Genomic DNA, 12,543 nt, shown 5'->3' on the forward strand with positions numbered 1-12,543 from the left:
TGAAAGCAACAGTTTGCAAGCTGCAAGAACTGCCCTGTTGGCAGCTACAACACGGGCCTGCAGTGGCGGCCCGTGCACCGTGTTTGTGTTCATGCATCCATTCGTTGTGCTCATTGCGTGTGCCACTTGAGCTGGCACGGAGACTGCGTTGTGCAGCCCAAGCACCGTTGTGGTTCACTGAGTTCAGTTCAAAAGGGAAGGCCTTGGACTGCGTGTGAGCAGCCAGCCACGTTCCCTGTCACCTGCATTGTTTTGAGCCAGAGACTGCATGTGGGCAGCCTGGCTCCCTGCTAACTGCTTTCTTTTTGCAGAGTTCAGTGATCCTGGGCCATGGTTTAGTGTAAAATTTGTAAGTTAAGGTTAAGATGTACTGTACATATGAGTGCGCCCCCGGCATGTCTGTCTAGCGCCGGCAATTTTATTTAAGTCGTCCGTGTGAGTGAGTTTGTTTAGATAGTTACGCAGCCTTCAGGTTATTTATTTTGGGGACACGAATACCATGAATGTCGCACTCAGGGATCCGTAGGTAAAATGTACTAGGGGAAAACTACACATGATGGCACACGAAAATTTGACGACTCGGGACGAGTCTGTAAAAAGGGAAGGGGGTAGTGTTGTGGTTACCAGATTCGCAAACCACCATTCAGGTCCCTTAGGTGAGGTATCTCGGTAAGTACATGTGTAGTTAGGCCCAAACCCGTTGTCTAGTGGGAATACATGTCATTTATACGTGCTGCGACTCTTTAGGATAGCCGTTTTTCTTTTACTATCTTTATTTTGGACCAATCGCCATCATCACAACCACAACATCAACCACCGACCACAACCACCGCTTCACCACAACCGCCATGACCTTTACCGTCACAACTCGCCACCATCGCATCACCGTCATCTCGCGCCACTCATGGGCACCGATGCTGGACTCGTGTGGGGCGCACGTTGAACAGCGTGTACAAAATCACGGATTTTCTGCTTCAAAAACGGATCCAAAACGACACACGCCCACTTTTTGCCGTCCAATCGGTGAGCGAGGGGCGAATTGGCCCCGCCCCCAGGGCGATCGATATATGCAAATTTGTGGATCAAAAAGCCTTCACGCCCACTTTTTCTCGGGCCAATGGGGAGCGAGGTGAAAGGTCAAAGGGAGGGGGTCAAAGGCGAAGTTACGGGGGGATAAAAGGACGGTGTTCGTCAGTCAAAGCAGTCGTAAAAGTCGGAGCGAAAGAGTCAGCAGAACGAGAACGAGGGGTCGGAGAGTCGCAAGAGGGAACGAGTCGTAAAAGTCGGAACGAGAGAGTCAGTAAGGAGAGAGTCAGCAGAACGAGAACGAGGAGTCGCAAACAAGAACGAACAGAGAGTCAAGACTTCGCGGGCGGTGGAGCTGCTCGTCGTGTGCGTTGAAGTCGGAACGGAGGGGACGAGCTGTGGAGAGGCGGCGAGGGCGGACGAGGGGGTGCTCGCGTCGTGCAGGGAGCTGCACCCCTGGGAGGCCGGCAGCGCGACCTGGCCGAGGTGGAGACGCTCGTCGCGCACATAATAAAGATCCTCTATACCCCGAGCATCAGCAACCCCCTCCTGTTTCCCCCCGCGCTGAGATAGTGCGACCAAGGGGGCCCCGTTCCCACCCCCCTGCCAGGCACTGTCCACGAGGCCCGCGGGTTGCGGGGCCATCGCCGCTCCGCGTCTCATCACCAGACGGGTAGGCCCGACCTGGTCTCGGCCCCAGGCCTACCTCATTCTTGAGGGTATTTCTTTTCCTTGGTTTTGGGTATGTGTTGTCGGCGCCGTCTGTGAAGTAGAATTGTATAAGTGTTGCCGTGTGCTCGGTAGTCGGTATTAGCTCTGCACTGTGTTTTCACTTTTGTATTTGCTTTTTGTGTAAATGGAATTGTGTTTTCTTTTTTTTGTGTGCATTTGGTGGAATTGTATTTGTGTGCTTCCCGTGTGCCGCGAATAAATGTGCTTTATTGTTGAACTGTTTCCCGCTTCGCTTCGTCTTTTCCTCCATTGAATCCCCATCTTGCTTCACGTAAAGGGTTGGTAGTGGGCTGAATACGCCCGATAATTAATCGAACCGTCGAGGTCGACGATAACACCGCTCGGTTATTCTGATAGTACGGAACGGGTCGCTTAAGTGGCCCGTGTCCGAAGTCGACCTGCGGCGAGGTGCGATCGCCCGGTCTACCCTCCGCGTGGGTACTTAGGTAGTTCGAATTTGGCGAGCAACCCTATCCCACGCGGGGGCTGATTGGCTCGATCGCGGTGAGACCGAAAGGTCCACCCGTGACTGGTTCCCGGCGTTAGTCCGAGAGGGTCACGACTGGATTGTCCGTCCGGTGGGCGACGTGCCGCGATTCGAGTTACGTGGCCGTCGCACGCCGGCGGACGCGAAATCCGCAACAATATATAGATATATATATATATATATATAGATATAGATATATATATATATATATATATATATATATATATAGATATATATATATATATATATATATATATATATATATATATATATATATATATATATATATATATATATATATATATATATATAGTTTTGGCCCGATCAATTTTAGAAATCACACCTCTGTTGACCCTTTGACCTTAAAATTAATTGGTGGTTGAATTCATTGACCTAATATGCAAATCCTGTTCAAACTTCAAGTCAATCGGATGAAAATTGAAGATTTTAGAAATTTGGCCTATGTTGACCTCAAAATAATTGGTGCTCGAGTTCAGTAAGCTGATATGCTGTTGGTCTTCAAATTTCAAGTCAATCGGATGAAAATCCAATCCCTTTTCTATCTTTTTAACTTCTCCGGTCTCATCATGTTTCTGTATTGTTGCTTGAATGCCACATCTGGAAGTACCCTTTGCATCGGATATTTCTCTCTGGGAGTTGTGATATTGGTACAAAACGATTATTTAGTGTCTCATCGAGATTGATATATTGGGCATGTTGTGGGTTTATATAACCTACAAAAGATAAATTACAAACAAGAGAGAAAGTTGAAGAGTCACTTTCAACATTTTCATTTACAAAAAGTGAAAAAAACAGGCATTAGGCCAATGGCTGTAATCCCTATAGTCAACTAAAACTCAATGTAAATTCAAACAACCCTTGTACCAAACTTTAAACTAATTGTATGGCATGCATTTTTGTACATATTATAACAGTGGGGGGGGGGGGTGGAGGTGGGGGGGGTAGGAATAGCTTTATGTCCCTGAATCAACATCCAATTTAGTGGCGAGACAGGATAAGAGTGTCTCATGCTGTGTTCCCCCTTGCCTGAAACTGGTTAGGGTCTGAGGTGTCATAACAGCATTACTGAGCCTCAGTCCGGGTGCCGATTGGCAGTATTCTCATCGGGCGTAAGGACACTGGCAGGTCAGTGAGTGTACAGGGCTGTGGTTGTGGCGACTGGCCATTGGTTTGGTTCGATGTCGTAGCTCTGGCCCGGCCCGAGAGGCATGGAAGCTGGGCGGGGTGAGCAGAGCTAATAAAACCTGAGGAAGCCAAAGGCCATCTTTCTGTCTCTATCTGAGTGCTCCCCTTCTGGATGCACCATCACTGCTCACCCTTCCCCCCTTGGCTGTCCAAATCACCCCATTGGAGCACATTCTGGTAAAATTCAAAGAGGGGGAAAACAAGTCCCTGAACTGAGCACCAGCAGCACCGTTCACTGCTCAGGATGCAATATCCTGAAAACTGGGTGCGGTTCTTAACAAATAGGAGCTGTGCGTGTGGAGCCCAGGAATTTCAACCCATCAATGTATGGTTAATAATTATGCATTTTCATCATTGCCGAGGTGTTGATAATCTCCATTTTTATCATCCTGTAGGAATAAACATCCGTTATTTTATAAGATGACGTATTTGCCTCACTTTGCATCTCGCCACACTCATAAAACGCTTTGGTCCATTGGGTTTTCCCTGGAGGGAATTTAAATTAAGGCGATTCTAAAATCCGATCATTACCGGCACCTTTAGAAGTTGCCGAAAGCAGTCTGATAAAACCGCTCATTATCGGACTGCACTAACTAGTGTACTAATAATCGGTTGTCGACACAACGGGCGGATCGCGGCATGCATGGTCCTGCCTACCGAGCGTTAACAGGAGTAATTGGGGACGATACACGTGACATTACTTTTGTAGTGACCAAGATGCAGAGAAATTGAGGGGGGAAAAATATACAGTAGGTATGGGAAAGAAAAGGAGAAGGAAAAATAGGTTGGGTTCGTGGAGCGAAGGGGGTAACTGCGTTAGAAAGGGTTAGACTTCTACCATTTGAACACAAGTATGAGGGAAAATATCCCTGATGTCAGAGGATAAAAATATACCATCAGAGATGGGGAATCCCCCGCCATTGAAAAATAATTGAAATCAGATAAGCGGTTTTCCATTTATTACAAAAAACATTTTTTTCAAGATGGCTGCCCCAGTCGGCCATATTGGATCCGGCCACGCCCAAAATCAATAGGGTTCTTCCTTTTCAGGTGGTACATGTGTGACCCAAATTTCAAATCGATATGGCGAACAGTTTATAAGTTATCGCACTCACAGCTATAAATGTTGACGCCATAAATGTTGACGCCCAGCCAGCCAGCCGGACGGACCGCCCCAGTTGGCCATCTTGGATCCTGCCATGCCCAAAATCAATAGGGTTCTTCCTTTTCAGGTGGTACATGTGTGACCCAAATTTCAAATCGATATGACGAACAGTTTATGAGTTATCGCACTCACAGCTAAAAATGTTGACGCCGCCCCAGTCGGCCATCTTGGTGCCGGCCACACCCAAAATCAACAGCGTTCTTCCTTTTCAGGTGGTACATGTGTGACCCAAATTTAAAATTGATATGGCGAACAGTTTATGAGTTATCGCACTCACAGCTATAAATGTTGACGCCCAGCCAGCCGGATGGACAGCTGGAAGGATGACCTGGGTGATAACAATATCCCCCTTCTGCCACGTGGTGGGGGATAAAAACAATAAATAACCGATTACGTGCTGATAAAAACAGCTTCATTAAAATTAGAATAAAACTCGTAATTTATTTTAAAATGAAGGAATAAAATGAAACAAACGAATCATATTCAGACGAGAGAGTTCATAGAACACCTCTTGAGAGAAAAAAAAGAGGACATGGGTGGGGTCTGTGAGTGGGAAATTTGATTGGTCGCGATGATGTAAAATTCTGTAATTTTTTTTCAAGTACTGCTAAACGGAAGGTGAAAGTGCCAAAAAGGGGATTTGTGTTCAATGGTGTCCAAGTGTAAAATGTAATTTAAATAAATTAAAACGTTTTAAAGGTTGGAGGAAAAAAAAAATTTGGGAAGTTGACCGCAGTTGATGCACTGTCTGACACCACCTTATTTACCACGTCACACATTAGTTATCCATGCCTATTGTTTGTGTCCTTTACGATGCCATTAAAAACAGGAAGTTTCCTGTTTGGCATGATTTTCAATTTTGTTTGACTGCCAGATGGGCAGACAAGTAAATAAATTATCTCACTCCTCTCTGTGCATGTGCGATCGGGACAAATTCAGAGCCAAGGTACTGCTAAACTTCAGGTTGGTTTTCCTATTTGTGTTCAAAATATAACATTCAATTGAAATCAAGTTCTTCCTCGATCGTTAAATGACGTTTCTGGACAGACAGACAGACAATGAACCAGTGTTTCACCTCGCTTCTTCCGGGCTTCACGAATCTCCTCGCAGAGTTTCTCAAATTCGGGATCCAGTTCTGCCGCCATGATGGCTTCCGCCGTGTCCTTCAGTGTACAAGCTCGGTGTCTAATTATTCGATCTAACAGGGGGTTGGAAAATAAAATCGAGTTCACCAAGCAAATATTTCAGAGTTAGAAAAAAAAAATGACTAAAAGAAAGTAAATAGGGAAGAACCATATGCAAAAGCCAGTTATTAACCACCTCACATCCGGTATACATCCCTCAAAATATGGTAAGAGAACATTCCAACAGCAGTCCCAAATCCTAACAATGAAACTTGCATGTATTTCTAAAACTACACAAGAAAAGTGGCTGCACCAAGTCATACGGTAGATAAGAAATTAAACAGCAAAGCCTCTTTTATTTAATTCCTATTTGGTGAGGGGGGATACAAGAAAGATGCTCTCTTTTCACAGACAGGACTTTATGCTTATCTAAAGGTGCCAATAACATTTAGGATCAACCCCGACGTGTAATCTGGCATCACACGTCAACAAGGCCAGACAGAGCAGAATGATCACCCCTTTATACAAGGCCATGAGTGAGCCAGATGGGTTTTTGTTTTTTCACTGACAATCCCATTGTGAAAAAGTAATTCTCCTGACGCCAACTTCATTTTTAGAAGCTTACAATCCAAATGTTTAACACACTGACATCCACAGCTGGATTTGCAGCCACAACCCTCTGGAATGGCAGTTCAGTTTCAATCACACTAGGCCAGCACCTGACTCAGAGTTTTCCATACATGTCTCACAAATTTGGCAATCATCCACTGCAAATCATTTACTCTCTACTCTTCATATCTACTGCATGTGTTCACGCCAACCACTGCAAATGAAAACCTGCTTTCGGTACAAGAACTCGAAAACCTCGTCATTTGTTCCCCTTGGCTCCACATACCTCCGGGATCTCTATCGGGGTTATACTCGAGAGCGTTGTTGCAGATGAGGGAAATATCTGCAAGGAAACCATTCGTCGTTTCATACTGGTGTTGGTCAATCTTGTAGCGCATGGTTGAGAGGTCCATGGGCTGCATCACAACGTCAAGGTAATCTGAAACCTGTTGCGATTGGCAAGTTACCCATCTTAGCAGGTGAAGCAATAATGAACAACCATAAACTTACAACCAAACAAGACTATTCATATGCATTTATATGTTAATGGCACACAGTCTATGACTTTTGTCAATATCTCATACCATCATACATGCAGAAAGTGCATTCCCATGCAACATAAATTATATGTAGTTTAGAAAGTTTTAGTCTTCCTAAAGTTTTAAACAAACTCAAAACTAACTAGAAGGGCACTCGGTAGAGTGCATACCTCTGCTACATAATGCCTGATCCACGAGAACATATCGGGCCCAATACATTTTTGAAATATCATGCCATGCAGTTCTATATCGTTTTTGGCACTATCTCTCAATGGTGAAGATTCACTTTAAAAATTAAATAATTCTCGTATCCAGATCCGGATTCGGATCTTCACCAAAATTGAATCAATTCTTCCTCATCACACACCCAACCTGTCCACCAAGTTTCGTCCGAATCCGTCCACAACTTTTTGAGATATCGTGCTATATATTGGTTTTAGCCCCATCTCTCAATGGTGAACAATCACTTAAAAAATTCTAGTAGTCAGATCCAGATCTGGATCTTCACTAAAATCTAATCAGTTCATCCTTGTCACACACCCAACCTGTCCACAACTTTTTTTTAGATATCCTGCACACAAACAGACAAACAAACAGACAGAAAGGGGTGAAAACATAACCTCGTTCACCTTCGGTGGTGAGGGTAAAAACTGCGTGGTCGTCACACAACCATGAATATATTGTCCCCCTCCCCCACCCAAAAGATAAATTACAGAAATGAACATAAGTGTGATTGAAGATGCAACAACTTCAGACCTTACCTCCTCCACATCCACAGGCTTGATGAAAAGTCTGAAACGCTTGTCTGCAACAAGGCGGTTCACAATGTCACGGAGGAAAAGCCTAAGCTCCCTGAGGGTGTTTTCCTCTTGATCCTCCAGCCTTTGCTCCTCCTCAGCAGACAATGTACGTGGAGCAGGAGGTAAGGCCACCGGCAAAACTTCCATTGCACTGAAAACTGTGACAAGGGTGTGATGGCAGAAAAGGTCGAGGAGTGGAGGGGATCATGAATATTATCAGGTCAGCAGAGGACAGAGCCATCTGCAAGATCAATCAACAAATTATGGGGAAAAGTTTCACCAAACAATCTACAATGCTTCACCATCATGAGAATACAAAGGCCCCATTCCCATTGTGGTCTCATGATGGGTGTGCCCAACATTTTGAGTCGGATGTGCTATCTGTCGTAAAATTGCCCAACCAGTCAAGACAAACCTCCTGCCAAGTGAATCTTGTTTTTGAAATTGCTGGACTCAACTTATGGATGGAGAAATGCTGCCAAACAAAATCTGAGACTTCAGTGCAATGGAGTATGCACCTCATGGATGAAAAACTAGCAGCAGCATGGACTCTGTTCAAGGCAAAACTGCAGCTACATTTGCAATTTAAAATGACGCTTTCACAAGTCCAAAGTTAACACTATAATAATCTGAATAGCTGCCCTTCGCATAATCACTTGGAAGAAAATATTGAAAAGATCAAAAAAATGTTTTAATCATAATCTGGTGAATGGTTTTCAAAACTTAAAAAAAAAAAAAATAGGACCACCTGTCCTGAAGCTCACCAGGATCAGGAGCAACAGTCACTCAAACCCCCAGCAGACCTCCTTAGACCCAAATTTTTTGATGCTGAGAACACAAACTTAGGTACATCAAGAGTGATGAAAGTTGTGGTCAAGTTTCATTGAAATTGTGTGTGTAGTTTCAGAGAAGAGAGCAAGTACATTTTTTTGGGGGGGAGGGGGAGAAGGAGTCAACCCCCATCCCACCCCCATAGACCCCCTTGACTAGTGCAGATTTTTATCCAAATGATAAACTTTGGTACATCACAGGTGATAAGGGTTGTGGTCAAGTTTTATCAAAGTCGTGTGTGTGGTTTCGGAGAAGTGAACAAATACCTATTTGGATGGTCAAACACACCCCCACCCCCCCCTCCCGGAGACCAACCTCAATCAGCGCAGATTTCAATGCTTTCAATACTGGGCAGTTCCATAAATTTGTCAACCAGGAAGTCAATATTTCAAAATGAAATTATCAGCACAAATTATATATCATTTTGAAGGGAATTGTACAAGCTGTTCAAAAATTGTAAATTATAAATGCACTTTTTTTGAAAAAATCTGCACACTTCACAGAAATTTTTAATTGAAAAATATGAAGTCAGAAAATTCATTTTTTCTGTGTACGTGGGAACACATGGTATTTTAAAAATTATTCCAAGGTCATTAAGGTATTGACACTATTTTTTCATTGTTACTTGTTTTCTACTAAACACTTGTCATATCATGGCCAAATAAAAGTTTCATATTCTCAATCTTTGTGTCTGCGGTATCTTAATAATGTGTCCAAAATTATGGAACTGCCCTACTTTGGTATATCATGGGTGATGAAGGTTGTGGTCAAGTTTCATCAAGATAGTGTATGTGGTTTTGCAGAAGAGAACAAATACCTATTTTGGGGGGGAGGGGGATCAACCCCCCCCCTCCGTAGACCCCCTTAATGAGCACAGATTTTGATACAGTTGATGCACTTTGGTACAACACATGTGATGAAGGTTGTGGTCAAGTTTCATTAAAATTGTTCGTTTAGATTTGGAGAAGAGAGCAAATACCTATTCTGAGGGGTCAAAAAACTCCCCGTAGACCCCCTTTAATGAGCAAAGATTTTGATGCGGTCAATAAAGTTTGGCACATAACGGGTGAAGAATGTTGTGGTCAAGTTTCATGAAAAGCATGTGTGTATTTTCGGAGGAGAGCGCAAATATCCATTCTGGGGGGGTTTATGATGCTGGCCTCCATGTAGACCCCTTAATGAGTGCAGATTTTGATATGGTCGATAAACTTTGGCACATTACGGGTGATGAAGGTTGGGTTCCAGTTTCATTAAATTTGTTTGTTTAGATTTGAGGAAGAGAGCAAATACCTATTTTTTTTGGGGGGGGGGGTGGTGGTCAAAAACCCCCTCGGAGACTCCATTAATGAGCGCAAATTTTGATGTGGTCAAATCACTTTCGTTAAGAATTAGCAATGAAGCTTGAGGCCAAATTTCATCAAAATCGTGTGTTTGGTTCAAGCGATAATGACTGAAGTGTTTACAAATGGACTGACTGAATGACTGAATGACTCACCTACGGACACAGCTCGATCGCATAAGGTCACCTGACTAAAGTCCAAGTCAGGTCAGGTATGGAAGCATGCGCCGGAGCAGCACGTCGCTGTGTCCACTTTCCGCTGGTACTGCAGGGGCCTCCGTGGAGCCATCCCACAGGCAGATGCCTGGCCCATCCCCATCTCCTTGAGATGCTGATGAACCTGATGCAACCATGAGGTTGGATGCAACCATGCAAACCTGATGCAACCATGCAAATCCAGTCAGCCCATTGGCCTCCTCCACTCATGAGACTCCCTCGCTGAGAGAATCTCGTGAGCAGGATCAGCGTCAGGTAAACGAGCTACATGTCCATGCAGCCGCAGCTGATGCTCATTGACTATGCAGGTAACAAAGCTCTACCACCATACAGATGGACACAAAGTCTGACCAGCGATAGCCAAGGATTCTCCGAAGAGACCTGGTACCAAAGAAATTACGTCTCCATCTCAGATCCCTGGTCAGAGTCCAAGTCTCACATCCGTAGATCAAGACAGGAAGCAACAAGGATCTGAAGACTCGGACTTTCGTCCTTCCGCACAGGTACCGGCAGCGCACACCCCATGATCCAGTGAATCCATGACTCCCCAGGTCTGACCCAGACATCAATTGACCTCTGGCCCACAGCCAGCAGAGGCATGAATATCACTGCCAAAGTAAGTGAATCTCTCCGTGACCTCAACATCCTCACCACAACCAGGTACAGACAAGACAGCACCATCCAAGATGTCATTTAAATCCTGGATCTTAGTTTTGACCCAGGAAACCCGTAATCCCAGCAGCTGCGACTCCTCAGCAGCTCCGTCTCAGACTCATCATCCTCCGACTGTTCAAAGGATATCCATTCACTGCAAAGATCACTGCATCATCTGCGAAATCAAGGTCAGAGATCGTGACACTTCCAAACGACGCACAGCAGCTTGATCTCTCCAACATCCTCCCGAGAATCCAGTCCATACATGCGATGAAAAGTGTGGGGGGCCAGTACACACCCCCTGATGAACTCCAATAATAATTGCAAACAAGTCAGAGATGGTACCACCACATCTCACAGCACTCTCAGTCCCAGAGGATAGTGCAGACATCAGATTGATCAGTTTTGGTGGCACCCCACAAAGACTAAGAATCCACCACAGGACATCCCAATTCACTGAATTGAACGTTTTGCAGAGATCAACACAGGCTGCAAGCAGCACCTGCCGAAACTCCCATTTGCATTCGGAGAGGACCCGAAGAGCAAGGATACGGTCAATCGTTGACCTCTTGGTGTAAAGCCTGACTACTCTGGGTGCTGGTGTTCAAGCAAATGGTGGCAAACCCTCTCAAGAATTATCCAAGCAAAGACCTTGCCGGCACTGAGTGCAGCGTCACCACTCAGAAGTTGTTGCAATCCTGGCAATCACCCTTCCCTTTCCAGAGAGGGAGAACAAGGCCCCTCCTTCCAGTCAGTTGGGATGATGGCTGGGTTCCAGCAGAGCACAGAACTGCTTGCAACGACATGAGTACAGCATTTCCACCAGCCTTGAGAAGTTCAGCATTGTTGCCACAGATCCCAGGAGCTTCACCCATTTAAACTGGTTCACCGCAATGTGTTTCCACAAACCAAGGTGGATCACAGTTGATTAGAGGGTCAGCAATAGGGACAATAACATGCCCTGACATCCAACTCAACAGCTGGTGGATGAGCCTGGCACAGCCGCTCAAAGTAACCCACCCAGCAGGCCTTCACTTCGGACTCCTCTGTCAAGAGCCCACCACCCTCCGCTCTAACAGCAGTACACCGAGGGACGGGCTTGAGGGAACGTAATGTGCAAATTCCCCTGGAAGCAAGACGAGAATCACTTGCCCACAGGTGATGCGGTACCCCCACACAGATTCCTTGCACAAAGGCCTCCTTGTCCACCCTCAGCACACGTACAGTTTTACACCTCAGCTCCCTGAACAGCTCAGCTCTGCCATAAAGCCTGGGCTTGCGACTCTGGTCAATGGTATTCAGTGTCCCGAGAGAGACAAAATTTATCTTCACCCCACGGTGAGTTCAAAGACATCCACGGGCAACATCAAGGATGGTGGTCTTCAAGGCACACCACAGCTCTTCAGAATTCCCCAAAGCACCCAGACCGCCGAAATCCCCACTCAGCCTGTTTGCAAATTCCTCAGCTACCCTGTCATCCTTGAGCTTGACAACATCGAGGCTTGGCTGGGATGGTACTATTCTCCCAGATTTATGCTGCCCCTTCAGAGTTGCTACCACAAGCCTGTGGTCGGAATTGAGCAACTGAGCACTCCGGCAGACTCTGCAGTTCAGGATCATCCTCCAGCAACCATCAACGAACACATGGTCAATCTCCTTTGTCACACCACCAGCATTGGAATACCAAGTCCAGCGATGAGCCTGTGGGCACTGAAACCATGAACCAGCCACACTAAATCCATGACTTCTTGCAAAGTCAAGGAACTTGGTGCAATTCTGGTTCACAGTTCCAGGCCCATGGGGACCAACACCTGT

At 45.4% G+C, this 12,543-nt stretch overlaps 1 protein-coding gene across 18 annotated transcripts in view; it reads right to left on the reverse strand.

The window, feature by feature from the left end:
- LOC147026056 (ATPase family AAA domain-containing protein 2-like) overlaps positions 1-12,543 on the reverse strand; it is a 138,367-nt gene that overhangs the window by 20,285 nt on the left and 105,539 nt on the right. For 17 of the 18 annotated variants that reach the window (XM_085881078.1, XM_085881070.1, XM_085881072.1 and 14 more), the window contains 3 exons: positions 7,650-7,846; positions 6,636-6,795; positions 5,692-5,814 (listed from right to left, as the gene is read on the reverse strand). In XM_085881078.1, coding sequence (XP_085737204.1) covers positions 5,692-5,814; positions 6,636-6,795; positions 7,650-7,846 — 480 coding nt within the window. The remainder of the gene's footprint in view (positions 1-5,691; positions 5,815-6,635; positions 6,796-7,649; positions 7,847-12,543) is intronic. The other variant, XM_085881063.1, reaches the window with a different exon arrangement.

The sequence above is a fragment of the Eptatretus burgeri genome, chromosome 5 (genome assembly GCF_056783735.1).
Source record: "Eptatretus burgeri isolate ZD-2024b chromosome 5, Ebu_testis_v1, whole genome shotgun sequence".
Classification (NCBI taxonomy): domain Eukaryota; kingdom Metazoa; phylum Chordata; class Myxini; order Myxiniformes; family Myxinidae; genus Eptatretus; species Eptatretus burgeri.